At 47.5% G+C, this 23,695-nt stretch overlaps 2 protein-coding genes and 1 long non-coding RNA gene across 3 annotated transcripts; 2 read left to right on the top strand and 1 right to left on the bottom strand.

Moving 5' to 3' along the window:
* Window positions 1–1,674, bottom strand: LOC131587395 (transcription factor HES-5-like). Its single transcript, XM_058855240.1, has 3 exons — window positions 1,542–1,674; window positions 1,215–1,395; window positions 1–1,092 (listed from the first exon to the last, which is right to left on the bottom strand). Exons 1-3 carry the CDS (start codon window positions 1,602–1,604, stop codon window positions 854–856), a joined length of 483 nt encoding a protein of 160 aa, XP_058711223.1. The 5' UTR covers window positions 1,605–1,674; the 3' UTR covers window positions 1–853.
* A 9,972-nt stretch (window positions 1,675–11,646) lies between these two features.
* LOC131587407 (transcription factor HES-5-like) lies at window positions 11,647–13,402 on the top strand. The gene is made up of 3 exons (XM_058855266.1): window positions 11,647–11,712; window positions 11,985–12,183; window positions 12,352–13,402. Exons 1-3 carry the CDS (start codon window positions 11,647–11,649, stop codon window positions 12,615–12,617), a joined length of 531 nt encoding a protein of 176 aa, XP_058711249.1. The 3' UTR covers window positions 12,618–13,402.
* Window positions 13,403–20,387: 6,985 nt separating this feature from the next.
* Window positions 20,388–23,531, top strand: LOC131587334 (uncharacterized). The gene is made up of 3 exons (XR_009279349.1): window positions 20,388–21,178; window positions 21,289–21,418; window positions 21,528–23,531. It is a non-coding gene; the product is annotated as an uncharacterized LOC131587334 (long non-coding RNA).
* The last annotated feature ends 164 nt before the right edge of the window (window positions 23,532–23,695 follow it).

The following is a 23,695-nucleotide window of genomic DNA, read 5'->3' as shown; positions in this document are numbered from 1 at the left end:
TTGCATACAAATGCATTTTATTTCTCTCTACACACACAGAGATGCATACACAGTATGCAGGTGAGCCATAGGGCAGTCCCAGCACTGGGAGAAACACCATCCACCAGGAATTCAACCACACAATACAGATAAAAATCATTATTATAATGAAAATGCTAAAAAAGCATAGCTTACACCCAAAATGTATAACATTGACAAATAAAGCCTGTTACCTACTACTTTTCTTTAACATGAAGCAATAGCATACTCTTTTTCTAAATTGAAAAAAGCATCAAATAGTAGAAATATTCCACATAGTTTCCCAACTCCTGGTTATCCTTCACACTGTATATACAGGACTATGAAAGGGCCGTGGGGGAGAAATCCAAACCAAAACCAAACCCATTTTTGATGCTGCACAACTGATAAGCAAACAGAGGAAAATACTTTAACCAAGTGTGCATGAACCAAAGGGAATAAATTTATCCTCCAGAGTGACTGAACCAACCAGAGTTGTCAGTCAAGCCAGAGCAAAGCTGATGGCTCTTACTGGGAATATTAGAGAAAATCTCCTACAGCAATTCCTGTCCATCACAACTGTAACATTTACAAACACCCTCCTTCATTCTGAAGACGTTGCCCCTGCCTGGGAAGCACTGCACCAGTGCCTACACAGCTTTGACACTAAACAGAACACCTCAACTTTTGCCAGAAGATCCCAAGAAAGTCAAAAGCATGGCATTCTCTCATACATAAATAAAACATGGGGGGAAGCAAAATTCCCTACAGGAGAGAGGATCAGAACTGGACTATCAGATGCAGTCAGATCCTTCCTCTGGACTGTCACAGGTCCATGCAGTGAAGACTCTCCCGACTACCAGGGCCTCCAGAGAGGGCTGCTGTCCTTTGAAGACACTTGTTTCGGGGCACCAGCATTCCCACGGGAGGAGACCTCTGGAGCAGCTGGCTGGCTCTTCTGGAAGTGACTTAAAAGTTTGGTCTGTGTTTCAGTTCGGACTTTGTGGAGAGATAGGAAATAGAAAGCTTCTTGCAAACACCTGGAATAGCCCTCTCTGAAGTCAAACTGGGAGCTTTTATGGAAGGATCCTGCAGCTAGAGAAGGGAAGAAAAGAGGGAGAGGGAGGAAAGAATAATTTAGAACAGTTGTTCATGGCTCGAGATTCATACAACAGTCACAGATTTGCAGTAAAATAGAGACTGAACTCAATACTTACTCTTCATCTGCAGCTGGCTCTGCTGCTTCAGGTAGCTGACAGTCATCTCCAGGATGTCAGCTTTCTCCAGCTTGGAGTTGGGCTGGTGCCTCTGGAACTCCTTCTCCAGGAGCAGTTTCAGCTGCTCAATGCTGCTGTTAATCCGGTCCCGGCGCATTTTCTCCACCACCGGCTTCCTCAGCTGTAAAAAGCAAAGGAAAAGAGACCTGTTATTAAAGGATCCTCTCCCTGACACTCCTCAGGACTGTTTGCTGCCCACCACCGCTCCTAAACAGAGTGAGGCAAAGTCTCAGCTGGTGCAAACTACTCTGCTGTGCCTGCACTTACTTTGTTTTTCTCCTTTGGTGTCAGCAGATTGTCGGGCTCCAAGAAAACGGTGCTGGGAGCCATCTGTCCTGAGCAGAGAGTTATTGGAGTGGAATCCAGGAGAAACGTGTTGCTGGAAGCTGCCTATGCCCGGTATTTATACTGTCCGATCTAGGGGCCGGTGTGTGGGTCTGCGGCTCGGCGGCGTTTCCCACACTCGCCAGCCAATCCGCGCCACGGGCAGCACAATGGGAGAAGCGGCTATTCTTGCATGCTCCAGTGGGAGTGAATAGCCCGCGGATAATGACCTTCTCCCAGATGAGCAGGTGGGGAGTGTGTGCTCCCTGAAAGGCTGGGATCAGAGTTATGTGTCAGGAGATGGGAAAGAGCTGCCCTTCAACGAGAAAGGCTGCTGACTAATGCCGCGGATCAATAGCGTTCCAGGGGCAGCCCGGGGTTCGCATGCGGGAGGAGGAAGGAGGAGGAGGTCAGCTGCCCATGGCGGGAATTTTGCTCCCGGGAGCGCGCCCAGGCACACGCTGCAGCAGCCACAAGGCACACGCACAGCAGCTCCTGGCGACCAGAAATTCCTCAAATCCACTGACCTGCTTTCCACAGTGAGCCACCTGTGGTTCTTTCACAGGTGATCCTTGCACCAGCTTTGCCCACGGACACCAGCTTTCCCGCTTTGACTCGTTGGAAATAAAAACATTTAATTTTAAGTGCACACAATTATTGAAAACATTTTCTGGTTTGATCCTTGTTCCCTTCCCTCAGTACTTTATGCAGCCCTTTAGAAAACTCTCAAGCCAAGTCATAAGCACTTTATGTTTCTGTTTCCAAATACCTGCAAGACAAATACTTGTGGAAGAAGGGTCTTGGGATTGTTTCAGGATTAGTTCAGTATCATATGCTGCCTCTTACTTCCTCCCCAAAACATATTTTACTGTAATTATTTTAATTTAGTCTGTAAACAAAGGAAAACTGGGTGCAGCAGATATTTATATCCTCATAAATTTACTAGAAATCAAATTCATGGTTCCTCATTTTTCTCCCCTGGGCCAGTTGCTGTGCTTGATGCACAGCCTGTGCTCAGGAGGTGCCTGCACCTGGGAGAGCTGACAGTCTCTGATAAAAGCATAGCCAGGGATTCCTGCTGGAAAACTTGAACCAGATCTGCCAGCAATTTATCCATCAAGTGATTTCAGGGCTTATGTTTGTGGAGCTTTTACTGCAGTGAGTAAATACCAGTTGTATTCGCATTCATATGTGTGTAGGTGTGTTCACCTTTACATTAATGAGTGTGTGTGGTCACACAGGGTCTTTTAATGTGAACACACACATTCCGGGCACAGGGACACATTTCTCTCTCACTCTGCAGCTCATTATTGGTGCACCAGGTAAGGCTTCAATGACCTCTTCCAGGCTCTGCGCTTCCATCCCTATTGTGCTGCCCTGAATGGACTCCCTTCTATCGGCACAGAGCAGCAGCTGTTGAGCTTTGGGTCTTTTATGTCAAGTTGTGGGAAAGCTTTTGTGACACTGTTTCACATGTTCTCCTCAAAGCCTGTGGATTATCTCTGAGCCCATATAATGCCACCTCTGAAACCAATCTTGTCCCCTGTGCATCCCTCTCGGGGAGGTTTCCTGAAACAGAAACTCTGGAGCTGAGTCTCATTTTTCCAGTTCATTAATTGAGCACATGAAGAAGTGCCAGTCCTGTGATGGGCAGGGTAGTTTTGCTAGAGACAATTGCTGTTTCTCTCTTGCTGCTTTCCTCTGATTCTCAACACCCAGATAAAAACTACATTAATTTCATGGGAACAGTCATGCCAACCTCACCCTCCTTGCGCTTGGGAGAGGTTGTGCACTGGCATAGTCAAGGGGTCAGTGCTCAGAATTTCCTCTCCATCAGCATCCAAACTAACCCAGAGCCTGCACCTGAGGAGACTGAATGCAAAATAATTTTCTGTGGTGTTCCACTTTTGCTGGAGAGGCTGGAAGCCCTAGATACTTAAACTGGGTGTGATAATAAGAATTACAATATTCAATGTATTCCTGGGAGGTGAACTTACCAAAATCTCACCTGGGTGGGAAATCCATTGAGATTCCTACATCCCCACTCTGTGTCACACACAATTTTTAAAGAATTGGAAATAAAAACATGTATTTAAAAAATCTTTTTATTTTCTCTTTGGTTGCACAAGTTCTGAGGGGAAAAAATAGCCAATTACTGACCGATGTAGATGCTTAATTACCCAAAATAGATGCTCTGCTTTGGCTGGAAATCCTAAAGAAAACGGTAACAAAAATTCCTCCCTGTTATAAAGTTTGCAGAGTCTATGGACTTTACATGAGGAAGAATGAATTTGGAATTACACATCAATTCCAAACACACACACTACTGGACTTAAAGCTCATTAGGATCCCAAAATACTGGATCTGGGTGTTTGAAACAGGACATCAACAACAGCCTTGCCCCAGATTCCCTGCCAGATGTTAACCCTTTAGAAAGCCTTAAGGATGCTGCTGCTTTCCCAAGTCTGGAGAGATGCTTCCTGCTCCCAGTCCATGCTACCCAGATGGCCTTTTGGGAGCAGGGGTTTCCCACTGAACACAAAGCAGAGCCAAGCACCGTTGCTAATGTGGTTTGTAGTCAGGCACACTTCTTTTGTGATAGGAGGGAATATAGTTAAGGAATGATGTGGGAAACTCTGGAGTATGCAGACTTCCACAGCTGCATGTTAGTTAGCCACAAGTAATTCAGAAGGGAGCAGGGGCAGAGATGAACTGGGAACAGGAAAGACAGCAAAATGTGGGCTATTTAGTTAGTGCCAAGTCCTGCAGAGCATCTGAGGGAAAATAAAATTGGTCCAGTCCCAAGGGCCTTACTAGGATCCCCACTGAGGCCAAGAGATAATTCAGTCTCCAAGATTTGCTCTGCAGATTTTGTACCTCTGAAGCTGTTTCCTGATCTCTGTAAACTTGTAAATACAAATCACCTCCACACCTACCTCAGAATTTATCTAAAGCTAATCAAAAATTGCATTTTTTCCTGCCAAATACCTAAACAAGAATTGGGTCTGTTGTTTCCCATTTCTTTCCTCTGCCTGGTATTGCTAGTATAAAACCTGACTGAGCTTTCTTAAAAGCCAGGCTCAGCTCCCATAGCTCCATATGGGTCATACAAAACTCTCACAATACTCTCATGGTCCACAGGAATTGCTGTGTTTCCTTGGACATATTGAACAGACTGGGGAGTTAAAAAGGCAAACAGAGGATGTGGCTGAGAATTCTCTGTGCAATCTAACCCACCTCTGCCACTTCCAGTGGGACAGTTGGCTTTGGCCTGACTGGTGGATGAGCAAGATTCTGCTGTGCAGCTCCTTTCCCTTTCATTTCCTCACAGCCCCTCCCTGTTTTTCCTCCTAACCCTTCTCTGCATTCCCTCCCTGTCCTTCCCTGTTCTGCTGCTTGGCTGGTGCAATTTCTGTCTGCCTGCACAGCTTCCTTCCCATTTTTTCCTTTTTCCTTATGGTTTACTTTCCCTCCATGCAGGTTTTATAATCTGATTTTTCAATCTGTCACTCCTTTCCCCCTGCCTGTCACAGGCAGATGTGGTTTGAGGACAGGGGTGTCTCAGAGCCCCGCAGCCATGGTGAGTGTGGAGTTTCCTCCAGTTTCCCACACCGCTCTCCCATTCAGGGCATTCAGGCGCAGGATAAAGGAAGTGTGCCATGCTACAAGCTGAATTAGAAATGGTGTTTGACTTCCCTTTGTACTCCACAGAAACCTTGCTCTGGGCAGACCATCTGTATAGCCCTCACTGTGGAGAAAACCATTGATCAAGGCCTGTCAGCCCAGCTGGGGGAACTTGGGAAAGTAATTCCTTGTGCCACTTCAGTTCTTTAGGGCTTAACATCTGGCTGCAGGGGGAGGTGACTGGTTGATGGTTTAACAGTCTTGCTTCCTTTCAAGTTTGGGATGCTGTTTTGATCCCAGATAAGCCTTTCTGAAATCCTGATTTTAATAACATGGAAAGCATCCAGAAGAGTAGGAATAATGCACTGGCTTTGCATTTTCAAAGTGCTTTACAAATACCAGTTAATGAATTCTCAGCGACCTCTTCCATGGGTGAGGATGTATTATTAGCAGTGTTTTACAAAGGCGGGAAAATGAGACTGAGAGGAGAAAAATCAAGATTTCAAACAGGCTACAGGTTGCAGGCTTCTATGGCCAAGAGACTGTTTGAGACATCTGGTTTACAAAAATGCTCAGCACCCACTTTTGTTTTAATTACCTTTGGCATGTCTGAATGGGGCCAGCCCCCCTGCCTGTGGGAGGACTTGGATTTCTAGGCTGGACCACACTCACAGCCATACACCAGCCAGATAAGCAGATACCAAAGTTCTCCTTTGCCCTCAAGTTCAGCAGCGGTGTTTGAAAATGTTGCTTAGTATAATTTTTCTAAGCCCATGAAACGGCTGGAAAGGAAGATAAACTCAAATCCCCAATCAGGAAATACTTATTGTTGTGTTCAACAGAAAATAACTCCATCTCTCCAGAAAGTAAACTAAGTTTTAATTTGCTCATTCTTACTCCTGCAGACCTGCAGCTGTGCTTAGTCCATGGGCAAGTCTGTCTGTTGGCACCATAGAATTCTGCTCAGCTGCTTCCCAGCAGGTATGGTTATCCTGGGATTGGAGTTCCTCAGGGAGGGAATGCAATGTGCCCTGAAATATATGGACTCCTGAGGAAATATGAGTAAATCTGACAACATGCCTTCCCCTGTGCATGGAGATGAGTGCACCCAACCCTGCCCATGGCCGGGCAACTCTTGTGTGTTCCCCTCTGCCAGTCCTTTGCCTGGCTCAGGGCCAGGCTACCCACCTCCTGAAAAACCCTTCTTGCTTTTATCAGACACCATCTCTTCATTCTGCTGCTAGCTGAGAGTGGCAAAGATGTCTCCAAAACCCCCCTGCCTGGCAGGGCAGGGCCTCACAGGAGCCTCAGGACACTTTCCCCAGTCCATTGTGCTCTGCAGCTGGTGACTGACGGATGCCAAGCACAAGAAAATGGGTTCCAGTGGGAGTTTATACCCCAAAACTCATCCCAAAATGGAGACTGAGCTCAAGGGAAGGGGAACAGTCCACTGGGGCATAAGGGAGAGTCAGCTTCAGATTATGAACTTGTTCCCAAGGCAGGGACAATCAAACGAGGTTTAGGGGACACCCAAGAAGCCTGTGGCTCTTATCTCCCACCAGTGCCCCCTCTGGCCTCCGAGTGATTAAATATCTGCCCCATGCAGATGGGATAAATTGCTGCTTCTGTCAGGGGAGAGGTGCCTGCTCTCCTGTCTGGCACAGACATGTGAATCCTCTCTCATTAATGACAGTAAGTAGTTGCTGGGGCCAGACTTCAGGAGCCACATTCCCTATTCCCAACCTGCTCTGCTGAAATATCCTCTCTGCAGGATATCTGCTCACTGCCAAAAGCTTGGCAGCACTGTTTGCTGAGTCTTGTGACTTTTACCAGGAGACTCATAATACTTGGGGCCTTCAGCAGGACTTCACATCCAAGCTTCATAATTCTATAAGGAGAGAAAATTAATTCCATTAATACAAAGTCCAAATGCTCAGTTTAAAAAAAAAAAATCCATAAAAATGCTTTTATTTTTATTGGAAATATCAGATTGTTTTTGTTAAACCTCTGTGATGTTTAGCCTATTTCTTGGTTCCTCAAAGCTTTTTGACATTTGAAAGGCTGGCAGCACTGCTAGACCTACAGAGGTGGGGAGCCCATTGTAAGGGCTGAATGCCACCATCTCCCAAAAAACCCACCCAAAACCAAATAATGACAGAAGTGCATGAACCCAGCAGCTTCTGTTTGCTGCCCCCACTGCATTGTCAGTGACAGGCTGTTCCCTTCCTTGGCCAGAACAGGAGAGGTGACTGATGGGGAGTTCCAGAGGACTTTCAGGGAGCTCTAGGAAACTCAGCACTGTCCAGGATGACTGGGAGAAACCTCAAACCCAGCTGGCAGCATGTGGGAAATCCCTCAGCCCCACTCCAGAGATGGGGAACAGCAGCATTTCCAAAATCCCCGGTAATTCAGCACTGAGCACCGTGAGCCCTGGGAAGGAGAGGATACATCCAGGGCCTGTTTTATCCAGGTTTGGAAGGAGGAGGGTGGTAAACACAGAACATGGTGGCTCCCGCCAAGCATGCTCCCAGGGCAATGTGTTCCTTTGAGACATAATTGATTCCTGCCATCAGGCACCAGCCTGCTCTCCCCCAGGGTCAGCGCTTTCCCACATCCAACCCCATTATCCCACAGACCATGCCTTTTGTACAACACACTCCAGCTATTCATGTGCAAAGTAGTTGTAATCCCCAGACCTTTCAGAGTCAATATACCAGGAAATAATAAATCCCTCTTGTGCACTCTTGAATATGCCGAGAAGTGACTTGTGGGAATTTCAGCTGGGCAGAAAAATAATAAATTCTCCTTAATTTTTAATTATTTGTGATGTTCACTGTAGAAGGACTATGTCATTGAGGCATGACTACTTGGGGGTCACCACACAAGCAGCTATAGAAATTGCTTTTGCCTCTAACAACCCTAAAAATACAGATCAAGTTGTCTCAGATGTTTCTTAATGATCAAAGTCCACTTTCCTTCACTCAAGCACCTGGGAATGGCAGTATATTAAACATTCTGGATCTGAAGAAAAACTAATTTAAAAAAGTTAAATCTGTGAAGAATGTATTTTACAGTATTAAGACCCTTTTTTTAGTGGGTTCTGATGTCTCAAGAAGGCAAGATAATGCCATGCTAATGACGTTTAATGGAATATTTCATACAATAGTTCTAATAAAAACATAACCTTTTCCCCTGGAAGAGGCAGATTTCCCTCAACTCCCATTCCATTGGTTCACATGCAGAGTTATGATTTCCCTGTGAGAACAGAAGCAAGTCCTGAACAGTAAGTTTTACATGGTTATTTTTTTATATATTGCCTTCCAGACAAACAATTTTTATACTATTTTCTGTGTAGCATGTCATGTCACTGAAAGACCCTGAGCAGAGTATGATAGGCAGGATTAGGGTTAGGGTTGGGGTTAGGGGCAGGGGAAGGGTTAGGGGCCTGGGAAAAAGGATCTTCTTCTGAGACACCAAAGGAAGAAGTGACTCCTCAATTCAGGACTGTCACAGCATCATTAGGGGTCACCTCAAACAGGTCTTTTCACACCAAGAGCGTCCAGAGAAGCTGTGAGAACATGAGGGTGTTGAAGGGATGTGCTAACACTGCAGGGATTTCTGGTGCTGAAATGTGCAAATCTTAACCTTTAAGACCGGGTCCACCCATCAGTGACATACAGACCCTGTAGTTTACCAGAGTTCATCATTTGGAATAGCATTCAAAGATAGTATTTCCCACTCAGGTGTGTCTGCCCAGGACACTGGCAGTGTTATCACTGCTGTGTTCCTCAGTGGTGCTGCCACCAGCGCATTTGCCATTAAACTGAGATCAGAGCTGGTTTGATCCTGATCTCCCTCAATTTCCCTAGGTAAAAAAGCTTTCCCAGCACTGCTCCAAACAGACAGGGACAAAACAAACCCTTCTGCAAGACAGGGAGAAGAGGCCCTCTCAGCATCCCTAGCACTGCTGCTCCTCCACTCTGCTCCCTGAGGTGTGATGCCAGAAAAGCACAAGGGCCACATGAGCCCCATCCCCACCTTTCACTACAGGCACAGGTCAGCTCCCAGTTCCAGGACAACTCTGTGGAAGAGCTCAGCACCCCTTGGCCATTTCCCAGAAGAGCAAACTGGGTCACAGTAGAACAAACCAGAACCCCAGGATTGCCTGAGCTGCAGCTCAGCTCAGCATTCCTGCAGCCACCTCTACATGAACTGGTGTTCCTGCCCCTTGTAACTCCTTTCTCCCCATGCACATGGTTCCCGGAGAAGCCCCTGGATGGTGAAATGTGCCTATTTCAGCCTTCCCGGGTGAAAAAGCCACAGAGTTCATGGTGCCCCAACAGAAGCACTGCTCCACAAAGGAGTTGTTAGCACCAGGCTGTGTGGGTTTGGATTTCTCTGCCTTTCCCATACTCCTCCCCCATTGATAACATTTCTCACTGGGACAATAGAAGTGTGCCTTGCAACTACTCCCGACATTAGTGACGGTGCTTGAGCGTGAATGATTTAAAGGGAAAGAATCCAACTCCCAAAAGACCATCTGGCTATCAGTTCTAATACAGCAATAAAGGTCAGGGCTTCTCAGGAGTTGGGAAAAAGATGTTTTTTGACGCTGAAGAGTCTTCAACCAGCTTGGTCCATGCCTACCTGTCAGCTCCTGCAACGTCTGCCAGCATGGCTCCCCTGCTAGGAAAGGGATACCAGCCCCTGGAGGAGGGCCAGTTAGAGAACACAGGAAAACAGGCGACACTTCATTAAAGCTGGCAGAAGCTGGGGCATGGTCTCTGAGCTGTGTCTTATTTTGTATCATAATCCTTTGACTGCTTCAAAGTGTTCATGAGATGTCTTCCCTCCTGGCTTTCCCACAACGCAGGGAATAAAGGGCTCCAAGGCCAACATCTGCCCTTTACAAAGAACAGAGTCCATTCAGGCCGCTACAATGAGTCCCACGTCGCTGCCTATTGCAGTGACACCTCCCTCCTTCCTGTCAACTGCCCCATTACCCTCAGGCTTCATTGCAGCATTTCCAAGCAAGAAATTATTTGGTTTTCTTACCTCACTGCACAATTGCCCCCTCCCTTGCCACTGTCCAAATGCTCGGAGGAGGAGCACACCTCTGCCTGGGGCACCCCGGGCTGGACCCACACATGGCAGGATGCAGCACAGCTTTCCCCAGGTAGCTTCTGGCTTATTTTTCGTGCTGCCTCGAGGGCTGTACCCCATCAGATATTTTACAACACAAAATCAGAACTGACCTCCAGTGCCCTCACGGCTTCGATCTTTCTCTTGCCTTTATCACAAAATAAATGGTTGCTTAATTCATCCCAGCATTTCCACTCAGATAAAAGAAAGCAGCAAATTTTCCTAATAAAAAAATGGAGTGAGGATGATGTGCTGAGGGTTACACAGCAGGGCAGGTACATGGTGTCTGAGACCTGACATTCAGAACACTCACACTCACTGCAGCAAGGTCAGATCAGAACCAAGCACACCCTGAAACCTCAGCAAGAAGCAGAACCAACCTCCTTGCTGAGGGCCAAAGATGGGCCTGGGCTGCTAAAGCCCATTCATGGCCCACCTCTGGTTTCCCAAGACTTCCCAAGATTCTGAGTTGAGCCTCATGCTATCCTTTAGCCCATCTTAACCATCATTCCTGAAATTGTCTATATGGAGGAGATAGATGAGAAAAAGGAAAAGCAAGAGCTACAGGGATGACTGCATGGCCCAGCTCTGCTGGGAGGTGTGGGCTGTCCTTGGTGGGAACAGTGGTGCAACAGGCTCACAGACCCTGGTGTGTTATGAGGAAGTGAGAAAGTGGGGTTACAATTCCCTAGTTATTCTTGCTGTTGATCCAACAACCATTTTGAAAAATCCTGCAAAGAAATCTGTGGTCACACTTCAGGTCACCCATTAAAGTGCAGTGACTGGATGGACACACAAACACATACACACAGCTCCCCCAGGCTCTGGGAAGGCAAGAGATGTCCCTGGAGATGTTGATCTGAACCCTAGCAGGGCTGCCCTCCCTTTCCCACCTTCCCTGAAAAGTGTGTCTCCTCTGCGCCAGGACTGTGCTTGGCACATGCGGGGCCTCAGGAATACCATTGATCCCAGCCCAACCAGCTGGAGGCTCGGTGCTTTCCCAGCTCCCCACGCTGCACAGTCCACCAGCAGCGTGGGCAGAAGGTTATTCTCCCCGGGGCATTGGCAATCAATGTACCATACACTAATGGATGCTTCCTCTATTGTCCCACTGCAGGCCTGGATTGGCTGCGGGGTTGTGGGAAACATCGGCGGTCCCGTCACTCACGTATCTGCCCAGGCTCCCCGGGTATAAATAGAGGCAGTTGGGAGCTGCCAAAGCATCGCCTGACGCTCGGCACAGCAGCTGGCTGGGGTCTGTGCCCAGGGCTGAGCGCTCGGAATGGCTCCCAGCAATGCTCTCATCATCCACATGGAAGAGAAGCTGCTGCCAAAGGAAAAGAATAAAGTAAGTAGACCCGGAGGGTATTGGAAAGGCTGGCCTGCCCTTAGCTAATAAATATAACATGAGAGAAGAGGGGGAAGTGGTCTGGGAGAAAGCAAATATGTTAAAGAGAGATAAGGAGGATGTTTAAAAATTAAAATGAGTGGGGAATGGGTGGGCAGCATCACACAGCTCTCCTGCCAAAAAAAATCATCTATGAACATGGGTGTATCAGGGCATCAGAGGGGAAATTGGGTCAGGTCTCACAAAATCCCTATCTGCTCTGTCCCTCACAGCTGAGGAAGCCGGTGGTGGAGAAAATGCGCCGGGACCGGATTAACAGCAGCATTGAGCAGCTGAAACTGCTCCTGGAGAAGGAGTTCCACAGGCATCAGCCCAACTCCAAACTGGAGAAAGCTGACATCCTGGAAGTGGCTGTCAGCTACCTGAAGCAGCAGAGCCAGCTGCAGGACCAAAAAAGTGAGTGCAGACCAGGTATTGCACACCTGGACCTGCTTCCAGGGCTGTGCCCTCCCAGATACCCCGAGGCAAGCAGGGGCTGGAACATCCCAACCCCAGGCATATGAAAGTCACTGCACAAATCACTGCCCCATGTTTTGGTCATGATTTTAAGTGCTGCATTTGCTTTTCTTTCTCTTTCAGCATTCATCCACAAGAACCCAGAGCAGGACTTTAACAGCGGGTACCTGCAATGCCTCAAGGAAGCAATGCACTTTCTGTCCTACTACGAGCCCAAGAAGGAGACCCAGGTCCAGCTCATCAAGCACTTCTGCAAGGCTCAGCTGGGTGCAGATGCCTCATACTCTCCAGCTCTGTGTGGCTCCCCCCTGTCTCCCTGTGTGTTTCCCAGAAAACAGCCTGCCCAGAAGAGCGTGGCTGCTGCTCCAACTATCTGGAGACCCTGGTAGACCTGCTGAACTTTATTCCTACATTTTGCTACTAAAACTAGAGGGACCTGTGGTTTATTAGTTCCTCTTTAAAGTAAGAAGCATTGCTTTCCAAAAGTGGGTGGAGGGAGCAGTTACTGTTTTTCTGTCACCAGAAATGAGGGTCACTAGGTGTTTTCCCTTCATAGTGAAGGACTGTGGGTGTATCTTGCAGCAAATTTGTTGCTTTAATTGGTGGCTCCTGGCCGAAGACAGGACTAAGTTCTGTGGTGATTTAGAGAGCAAATACCCTTTGGTTTCCATCACAGGCTGCTGAGTCTGTGGCTGTCAGTGGAAATCTTTCTGCTGAGTGCCTGGGTCATAAGTTCAAGTGCTCCATTGTCTCTAATGTATTGACATTCCTCAAGAAGGAGCTCATTGGAGAATGTATTTTGTATTATAAAGAGAGGACTGAGCTTTTCCCTTTTGAGTGAAAGATGTTAAGAAATGCTGGTTCTTCTGAACCTCCTCTGCTATCTTTAGTATCCTTCTTACAGAAAGTTGTGATGATCACAGAGAGCTCGAGGAACAATTCTCTTCATGTTACTTTGTGCTGCTCTCATTTGAGGTATAATTGGTGCCTTTTGTAAAGGAAATACCTTAAGGAAAAGGGGGAGGAAGGGAGGAAATAAGTACATTATAATCATTAACTGAGCATGCTAAGGAGTTTAAAAAGCTTTTATAAAGTTGTGATGCATTCATCCTATGTGATGTTCAACTTGCATGTCTTCACTGTACAATACAATAAAAATTGTTTTAGTCGTTAATGCTTTGCTTTGGAATGATTAAAACAGCTGTCACTGCTGGGCTGAGTGCATGCAGACTCTCCTGCGGTGGGGAAGCCATCTGGAAGTGTCAGTTCTGAACCCTTCACTCCAATACATGAAATATATCTATGAAATTCCTTTGGCAGAACAGGATTTCAGATCCTGTGTAAGGAAGCAACCTCTGGAAAAGTCATCAAAAATCAAAATGGAAGTGAAATTGAAGTGAGGTGCTAAGAAGTGTCAACCTTTCAGATTTAACAGCAACCTATTCAGCCTCCAACAAATCACTCATTCCACAGTTGCTTCATTTCCCCCACTAATTTTTCCACCAAGCTGAGATCAGCCATCTGCTTTCTGCCTGTTTGGGAAGGAGTATTGTGCAAATTTCCCAACAACTTCCAAAGAGTTTGGCACCTGCCTCAGCATAGAGATCTTTGAAACTACCTGCAATAGGTTTAACTAATTTTTGCTTCATTTTAATTTTTAATCTTAATTTTATGATGCAAATTGTGTTAGGCTACCTTTGCTAAAGTGAAATTAGCCCATATATGACTAAAAGTATAATTAAATAGGAGAGACTGAGGAAGCATTTCCACTCCTAAATTATTTCCTTTTATTTTACCTGTTTTTAAAAATAAATCTGCACAAATAATCGTTTCACAAAACTATTCTCTAACCACAGAAATTCACTGATTCAGGTTTATGACAGTGAACGCTCTCCTTCGTCCAGAGATGAACAGCACAAAACACATTTGGTCAGCAATCCAAGTTTCCTCAGATTTCCTGGGAGAGATGCCCTTGAAAAGCTGCATTTCAAGCCCTCAGGGTTTTCTCCCAAACAAAAGGAAATACTGAATACCTGATCTTGTCAAAAGCACTGAGCAACCTGAGCTTTGCTCAGCTGACAGATCAGCCTGCATCCAACACTGAACCTTCCCAGTCCTTGTTCAGTTTGTGGTGAAATCCTCTGTTAACCACACAGAAAGGCCCCAAAAGCCAAACAAGCCAAAAGCCTGCTGTTCTGCCTCATTTTGGGCCATGGGTCATTTTGGCTCTTATTTGTGCACAGGCTCGTTGAGTGCTCTTCACCTCTCTGCCGGTGTAGTGCAAGGCAGGGTTTGATACAGGTCTCTACCAGTGCTCCAAATTTGTTCTTTCTAATGAACTGCTAAATAATTCACAAGAGATATTTTTAGGTTTCATAGTTGCTTAGTGAGCTTGAAGAAGTCACTTCAATCTTGCTGCGCTCATCTTGTCCTTGTCAATTAGCACAGGCTTCTGAATCCCAGCAAAATTCCAGCTGTTGTCCATGCCTGTGGGGTTTTAAATCAAACCTAATTAGGGTGGTTTGGGGGAGTTCAGGCTCAACTGGAGTGCCATGTGCCCCAAAGCTCACCCCAGCCTGATGTGTACTGCTGGGAACAGAGCCATACACTGCACAGAACAGGCTGCTGCTCTTCTGGGGATGGGTTTCCACCCCAGGAACCATGTTGGAGGGTCACAGCTGACAACACCTCTGCAGGTTGTGTAAAAACAATGTAAGGGAGAGAAACAGTAAAGCTTCCTCCCTGGGCAGTGGGAAGGGACTAAACCCCACTGGAAAAGCTGCTTTTTGTGGTCCAAGGGCTCAGATTCACCATGGTGCAAGTGCTCTGCTTCTGCTTTTCATCAAGCACAGACTTGCCTCTCTGGGCTTTAATTTACCAATTACCCCAGAGTTAAAAGCCAGACCTCCAAGCTTGCTTGGCCCCCGCACAGCAAAGGTTATGTTTACAATTTATTAATTATTATCACTTCCCATAATTGACCGCAAAGCTTCTTACTGCTCCTCCAGCCCCTGGGCTGACTCTCCCATGCTCCCAACACATTCCCACCCTTAGGGAAGATGTTGTTTATTATGCTGATCCCACAGCTCAGGAATACTCTCCTGACAAAGCCCCTATTAACCTCAGAGTGTGGGCCTGAGTTTCTCAGAGTTTCCCACACTTTCTTCCCTATTTAGGGCATTCAGAGGTCCACAAAGGAAGCGTGCCTCACAACAGCCCACATTAGTGACGCTTTTTGGCTCCGCATTGTGAGGACCAGCAATTCCTGTCCCGATGGACCATCTGGAGAGCTATTTTCCCAAGGAGCACATTGATCGATCAGTATTATGCGAAGGCCCTTTTAAAACTTGGGAACGTTATGCTCTTTGACACTAAATAGGTGTCTCAAGAGGGGTTGTCAGAAAGATTTTAAACCATTTAAGGAAGATAGGGAAGAAAAAACATTTAAAATCGTAATTAGTTCTTTAAAAACGCTATCAATGGCATCTGGGAGACAGGCTGGCATGAATGTAGGAAATGGCCTAAAATAAAAATGCCCTAAAATTGGTGCACGCCATCAAGTTGTGTGCTGAAAGCACAGCCACAGAGGTACAGGGCACTACTTTTTAAATCTGCATGACAGACAAGGAAATTCTGGATTTCCACACTCTTTGCTGGTAGTCCACCCTCCTCCAGACCTGTTGCTCCATTGCAGCACACTGAGTGGGGAACTCAGTGTGCTGCAATGGGGAAAATTGTGGGGAAAATTATGGATCAGGTGGGCTAAGAAATCTGCCAATTGGTATTACAAGCAGTAGCAGCTTTTGTGCAAACTATGTAGAGTAAATCTACATACGAAATACTAAATATTAAAATATTAAAGCAATTATATTATTAATACGACAATACCTATTATTATTAATATTTTATTAATTAACATTATTAATACTGAGAGGAATGACAGGTTTGTCTTTACAAACAAGCTGTGGGTCAGTTGATAAGATGTAGCTATCAGTGAGAGACGACAGAAACAATGGGATAGATTCCAGTAGAAGATCAAAGGGGCACTAAAAGAACACTATGAATTCTATAAAAGTTAAGAAGGGATTATGCATGGGGGGGGGGGGGAAGATATCGCAGGTATCAGGCGTTCCGGGAAGTCTGTACCTCTCAAGTACCTCAGCCTATGGGGAAAGAGAGAAGGGACAAGCGGCCGGGAATTAGGATAAAAAGGAGGCTGCGCCCTCCAAGAATTTGAGAGACCCCAGGGGAATGCCCCATGGCCTCTCCCTTTATTCGAATAAAGTAAAAGGACTCCTCTGTCTCCTTTTTGGACATAAACCTCTGGTGTTTGTGGATTAATTTTCCTGACAATACTAAAATACTAAATACTGTGTAAAATCTAGAGTAAATCTACACCTAGGCTGAAACCACCACCCATAAACCAGGAGCAGAAAGGCACAGTAGCAATTCCTCAGGGTGGAGGTCCTCCAGCTGTTCTGATTTATAGATTATCATGGACACCAACCTATAATGACAGTCTTGGGGTGTCTGGATCCTTTCCTGGATCCCCTGTGGCTGATCCTCAACTCACAGCAATCCCACAGGTTCCCACCACAGCTCAGGGTCACCAGGGAGCAGCTCCAGTTGGAGATTATGAACATGGGAAAAGCCAGGGCTCCTGCCTGGCATTGCAGGGCTGTAAAGACAGACAGGGACAGCCCCTGGCAGGTTGCGATTTTGGAAACAGCATCTTCATGATGCAACTCAGGATTTAATGGGATTTACAGAGGAGCAGCCTCTGCCCACAGCACCTCCAGATCTCACATCCCCTTTCAAAAAAGGGAATTATTGTATCCCGTTTTTCAGTCAACTCCATGTTTGGCAAGTTTGGGAATTTGTCTCCTTTGTTCCCAAATCAGAGAAAATTGTATCTCTGAGCTTCAGACAGCGCAAATTTCTGGCTCTGTAGCAACAGTCCAAGGCACAAACTCATCCCACGGACATGGAGCAAGCACAGGGACAAGGATGAGGATCATAAACACGTTTCAAGAGGACAGACTGCTGCACTGTAATAAATGTAGTTATGAATAAAAATTCGTAAAGACCTAAATAAATCTGTAGTTATAATAACGTGAGAAAATATAAAATATAGTGTGGCCAAGGATTCCTCCCTAGGTCCAGCCGCAAACATCCATTCTAGAGATAACAATTCTAGCCGGCACCTGGATAACGATCCTAGCCGGCGCCCATCAACCTGTTGAGGGTTAGGTGGGAATTTTTACCCATTATGTGCTGGGAAACCTAACTACCGGTACTTAGGGGTGCTCACAAAGGACAAAGAGTGGCCGGGCCCAGGGTGGCTGGGGAAGGGGGCAGAAAAAGGAGGGTGGGGACAGTTTTTAGCTGTTTTTTTCCTCGGCTTCGGGGAAGAAGGACGTTCGTGCGCTGGGTCGCGGAGCTGCTTCTTCTCCTTCTCCCCTCTTGGTTGGTGGCCTCGCACCCCCTGTCCTGCCAGGCATCGCCGTGGAGCTGCTGATACACCTCATCCACCAGCCCAGGACCTCAGCTCATCCCTGCTGTTCCAGCTGACTGTTTCCTCGGAGCCCTGCAGGAGCACCGGGACTGACTGCCCGAGGGGTTTGTGAAAACAAAGCCTCTCCTCCATCCCGTCTCAGCCGAGAAAGCTGTCCCGGGGTCCCTGGTTCTGTTTTCTTGTTACTGCTGTAGTTATTGTTTGTTTGTTTACCTGGTTATACTAGTAAAGAACTGTTATTCCTATCCCCAGATCTCTGCCTGAAAGCCCCTTGATTTCAAAATTATAATAATTCGGAGGGAGGGGGTCTACATTCTTTCATCCCAAGGGAGGCTCCTGCTCTCCCTAGCAGACACCTGTCTTCTAGAACCAAGACACAACCTAAAAGAATAAGCAGGACACGGGCCATCAGGCTGGACAAAGAAACAAGCCCGGACGAGATACTCATCACCGGACCTGAACACCCCGCCTTGCAAGCTACAGTTGGGGAGCAATCAAACTAGACAGAGAAAGAAGCCCAGCCGAGATATTCATCGGCTCCAACACCAGAGCCAACCACTCCGTCCTGATGGCCCAAACCAGGATGAAATCAAGGAACACCCAGGACCTTTTTACATATGAGGAGACTCTGCCCCACTGTCTATTGATTCAGTTCGCCGGTTCCAGGAAATCCATTCAACCAACCATCAAGACACTTTGTTGAACAGTGACTGCTCGGAGTTTTGGCCTCAGGGCACAAAACCCCTATAAGAACCCCGGACTGCAGCTCATACAGCGTGGATTTAGGAACACCTATACCTTTGGGTATAGACCCCTGTCCACCCAGCGCTGCGCTGATCTATTTATTGTGGTTTTTCTCTTTCATTGCAGGTGCTTAAATTGTTTTATAATAAATTGCTTTTTATTGACCTTATTTTGCCATTGCATTTATAACAGCACTAACTGTGGGATTTTTAAAAAGACCAAACTGAGCAAACTAATTACAGACTTTTAACAAAGACTAAATGGACTTTCTACAGCAGAGGAGAATTTTTCCTTACTGAAATCCTTGCAGAAGTGCACTCTGCACTCCATAAGGAATATACTGTAGGGACAGTCCAAGTCTAGACAATTTATTATTCACAACCATCAGTTGAGAAGTGCTGTTGCCATTAAGTTTTCAGGTCTTAATAACCAAACCAACCAGGAGGAATATTTGCTTCTCTCACCCTGCACCAGCACAAGAGGGCGGATGAGGCAGGCACGGGGGAATGGAAGATTTGTGATCCCTTTCCAAGGGACAGGGAGCCGGGGGTTTGGGAGCAGAGGGCTGTTACGTGCTCTGGCAGCGGGGCAGGGTGCCTGGTTCATCATTCCCATCAGATGATGCGAGCCCGCAGCTCCCAGGATTTCCCATTCACGGTGTTAAACTGCCGACAAAAGAAGTGTGCCTGGGAGGGTCTCAGGGAGAGCCCACGCCTGCGGCACTATCTGCCCGGCCCTTCAAGGAAGGGATCAGACTTTAATCAGTGGGTGCTGGTTTAGCCCTTTGGAGGCCAGGGCATTGTGCTGCGGACAGCGTGGCATTCTTTAAAACCGCGCATTTCATATTTCCAGGGATGAAAATTGGGTCAGAGCTTCCCTCCCCTCGCCCCATGTCCGTGGCTGCTGCCTGCATCCTCCTTCCCATACGATGCGTGGCCGGACCTGCTTTCCCTTCATCCCACGTGATCCCGGGAGTGATCCAGAAAATCCCGTGCTTCACTTACCTCTGCAGTAACAGCACAAGCACATGCCGCCAGGGATAGCCCCAGCTCCAAGGAATAGTGCAGATTACAAACAGACAAAATAATTCAGCGAGCTGATTTTGAATGGGACTCATGGTCCATGTTCAGTTATAATTCTTGACAACCATCAAGAAGTAAAATTGTTGTACCCTAAGTAATCCATCTAAACTGAAGTGTCTTTGGGCTGGGAAGGGAATACACCTGGCTTATGGAAATCCACGAGTCAGTGAAAAGAGCTTTAAAATCTTCAGGTTAATAACGGGTTAGAGGATCATCTTTTGCAGAATTATATCCTTTTATTCACCAGCCCTCTGTGTGCTGGGATACTTTGCTATCCAGGTATCCACAGACACAGGTTTGGCCCTGAGAGGGGATGCTGAGGGCAGGTGGAACTGGCTACCTGCAACTGACAGGTAAATTAGAGGTTTCCTGTCTGATTTTGAAAGGCAGACACAAGAAATAAGCAAGCTTTTCATCAATGTGGTAGTAGTTGTAAGAAACAGGTGTTCAAAAACTGCATGAGGCCTCCCATGCCTGACTGACAGATCCTAAACATGACTGGGTTTGTACTGGGTTGTGCTGGGAGGCGGCAGCAGACCTGAGCTGGCAGCTTAAAACAGCCTGGCAAAAAAATATTGCTACAAGGCAACTCCAGTCCAGGATCTTGTCTAGTTTTTTCCCCTTCATTACCTGTGGCACAGGTAATGTTTTCTTGGGAGAAATCCCAAGACTGAGCAAAGTCACAAGAGGGCCTCACATCTTTGGTACATCTTGCAAAGGGGATAATATAACAATATAATAGGCAAGAATTGACTTGTCACTCCCTCTCAGTTGTCTGTAAATGGGAAATACATTTAGGTGGAGAATCAGGAACAGTGAGGCATTTACAAAGTGGCATGAAATTAAACAGGACATGTTTGGGAAAGACATCACAATCATTACATGTCACAAGCTGCCATAAGAAAGCCCAGATTATCTGAACAACAGCAAGGAAGAGCTCTGGGTATAATTTACAGAGGGACTTTAAACATTAGGGAGGAAAATATTTCAAACTAACTGTTTGAAGGGCTCTGCCCTCGATTTTAGTCTCTCGTTGCCTGAAAATTTTCTGCTACTGTATTCATCTAAGCACGGTTTAATGTCCATTAAAGGGTTTAGTCCCTCTAATTCTGCATATTTCCCTTTTCAACCTCTCTTCGGGGCGCAGAGTATTATCTCTTCCTGGGACCAGTCTTCTGTGCTTAATTTCATCACAGCCTGGGAAAAGGCAGCACGTTGAGATGTTGACGTTCCCAACATCAGTCAGAAGCTGGATGATAATGACGGCGAACGCTTTCCCACGTTCCCTGCCCAGCGCCGCGATGCCAAACCCTATTGTGTTCCACACTCCCCAGCCCACCTGCTCCTTTGGGAGCGAGGTATTATCCCCAGGCAATTCACAGTCAATTTGCCATGCTGTAATGGATGCTTTCCCATTGTTCTTGGCACTCATGGATTGGCTGGCGACTGTGGGAAACTCCGAGTCGCTCCGGACCCAGACTTTTGTAATGAGGCTCCTGCCTATAAATAGGGAAGATCCCGTCTCCCTTCTCCACTCCGAGCTGAGATCAGCCCTTGGCATAACGGTGCTCTCTCCCTGGACATCCCATCGCCCGGAGGGAAGCACAGAGTGAGTATCTGCCGGAGAGCCGGGAAGGGCGGCACCCTTTGGGATGTTGAGAGCTGGGGAGGGGAAACATCGCTGCTCACCTTCCCTTCTCTTCCCCTTCTGTGTTACAGCTCTGGATTGGATTTACAGCAGCTGCACTGCTCCTGGAGAAGGCATTTCAGAGGCACCAGCCCAACTCTGAGCTGGGGAAAGGCGAAATCCTGTGGGGGATGGCTATGAGCGACCTGGGATACGGGCGAGGTGAGTGCTCCCCATCACATCACCCATTCCTCTCACTGCCTTTTCCTTTGGGAAAAACTCCAGCCGGCGCCTCCCCGTGTAACACTTTTCTCCTCTCCTGCTCTTTCAGCCTTTGCAGCCCCTGCCCAGAGTCCGCAGCAGGATGATCCTGACGGGTAGTGTCCCAGAGCGGCTCTGTAATTCCCGTCACTCCGTTCCATGGGCGCAGGAACGAGGAGGAACCTGAGCTGCCACTCCCGGGAGTCACAGGTGGCACCTGGGGACTCTGGTTCTTCCTCCGCACCCACCTCCAGCCACCAGCGTCCTGCAAAACCTGCAGCACCGAAGCGATTCCAAAGCCCCCGGAGACACTGGCAATTCCGTGATTTTTGGACGTTTCCCGTATTCCAGAGGAGACCGTGACTTGCTGTACAAGTCGCCCCCATTCCTCTCATGAGTAGGGAAGAATGTTTCCCCTTTGCAGGTCATTGCTCTGCTTGGATGTGAGCTCCCCTTCTCCCAGAAGGACTGCAACGATCCCACCGCGTGGAGAGGAAGTTGTTCTGAGGGATTGTGAGCTGTATCCTCCTGCTGGGAGGGCTGGAGGGGTCGTTCAGAGCGGAACAACGGCTGTTCTTAACCTCTGCGAGGTTGCCCATGTACCTCTGTTGAGAAAGCTGTAACCCCTGGGGCGCTTAGAATTCCCAGAAGTGTCCCTGCGGTAGGAGCCTTTTCCTCTGACTCCTCGGGGTCCCAGGGCATCCACACCTGGAATGTCCCCGGGTCTCACTGGACACATTTGGGAATCTGGCCTTCCCGCGGTGACATGAGGGGTTCTATAATATTTATAGTCTGTACTGAGCACCCTCTGAGAATGGTTAAACCATATCCCAAACTATGTAGAGGAAATTCCTCGGGATGTCTTGCTCACGAGCCAAGGCTCTTCTGAGCTTCAGGATGCGTGTGTGCCTTTTGTAAAGGCTGGAGGTCGTTTTTATGTCCTTATAGGACTGAAAGTTACAGCTGTGCTGTCGATTATAAAAGCATTATTTATCAAGGTCTTTCATGAAAGGCAGGTGTTTAAATTATATTTACTTTTGGTACCCTTTTGCCAAGGGAAAATGGGAATTTGTTATTGTCCTTGGAGGATGTTACGATGCGTTCTGTGCAAGCTGCACCAATGTATGACCTGTGCCTGAGTTATCTTAAATGTCAGAAGTTGCAGAAACTTTTAACCATCAAAAATAAATACAAATCTGGTCAATCAATCCAAAGTTGTTCTTTTTTTGAAGTAGTTTTTACAGCTACCTTCCCTGTGGTCAACAGACATGAGAGAGATTTCAGTGAAAGCAGAGATATTCAGATTTTACACTGAATTTCCCCACCAGTTCTGTGTGCATTGGGACCCCTGCAATGCTGTTTTCCATAGCTTGGGAATATCAAGCCCTAGCTCTCAGTGTGAGACAAAAATAACAGCATACCCAAGCAGCCAATTCTCTGGGAATTCAGAGCCAAGAAAGGTCACTGCAAGGGTGAAAAAAATCAAGGAATGGTTTGGTTGGGAGAGATCATAAATATCTTCTATTTCCAACCCCTTGTCACAGGTAGGGACACCAAACACAGGAAGTATTTTTGATTAAGAAATAAAGTTTTCCAAGGCACCTCACGGCACAATTCACATTCCTGGGGATGTGTCCGGGTCACAAAACACTTGGAAACACTCAGGGGGTTAAAATTCAGGGGTTTGGCTACAGTGAACACGCGGGGGGGCTGCTCCGTGGCTGTGTGGGTGTATCGGTGTCCTCGACCCCGGCCCCCGTGAGCTACCGGGGATCCCCCGCACTACCCCCGGCGGCCTCTCCTCCCATTCCTCTCCATGTTTCACCGAAGGGCTCTCTGCCCTCCCTCTCCATCCCCTCCAAGTGCCTCCCACAGTGTCTCATCGACCCCACTACGGGTCTGTCCTTATCCACCTCCTCGCTCCTCCCGAGGTCTCTGCTCCGGGCTCTCTCTCCGTTCTCCCACGCTGTCCCCGGAGGTCTCATCTCACCCTCCCTGGGGTAACCCCTCTTCAATTTCCCCCGAGGGTCTCTCTACTCGTTTCTCCCTCCCCACCCCCGTTTTCCCGGGGATCTCTCTGCCGTTCCCGAGGATTTATCTCCTCATTCCCCCTCTCCAATCCGCCCCCCTCCGGGCTCTCACCGACCCCTCCCGCTCCCCCCGCGGTCTCTCCGCCCCCCCATCGCGGACTCCCTCAGGCCCCGCTCCCGGAGGTGGGTGGGGCCGGCGCGTGCTCCC

Source organism: Poecile atricapillus, chromosome 22 (genome assembly GCF_030490865.1).
Source record: "Poecile atricapillus isolate bPoeAtr1 chromosome 22, bPoeAtr1.hap1, whole genome shotgun sequence".
NCBI lineage: Eukaryota > Metazoa > Chordata > Aves > Passeriformes > Paridae > Poecile > Poecile atricapillus.
This window is presented reverse-complemented; position numbering and strand designations above follow the sequence as displayed.

Excerpts from the sequence above, each read along its gene's own strand:
- LOC131587395 (XM_058855240.1), bottom strand. The coding sequence starts at position 1,604 with ATGGCTCCCAGCACCGTTTTCTTGGAGCCCGACAATCTGCTGACACCA. Across the intron at positions 1,396-1,541 it reads CACCAAAGGAGAAAAACAAA|CTGAGGAAGCCGGTGGTGGA; the intron begins GTAAGTGCAGGC and ends TGCTTTTTACAG. Across the intron at positions 1,093-1,214 it reads GAGCCAGCTGCAGATGAAGA|CTGCAGGATCCTTCCATAAA; the intron begins GTAAGTATTGAG and ends TCCCTTCTCTAG.
- LOC131587407 (XM_058855266.1), top strand. The coding sequence starts at position 11,647 with ATGGCTCCCAGCAATGCTCTCATCATCCACATGGAAGAGAAGCTGCTG. Across the intron at positions 11,713-11,984 it reads TGCCAAAGGAAAAGAATAAA|CTGAGGAAGCCGGTGGTGGA; the intron begins GTAAGTAGACCC and ends TGTCCCTCACAG. Across the intron at positions 12,184-12,351 it reads AAAAAGTGAGTGCAGACCAG|CATTCATCCACAAGAACCCA; the intron begins GTATTGCACACC and ends TTTCTCTTTCAG.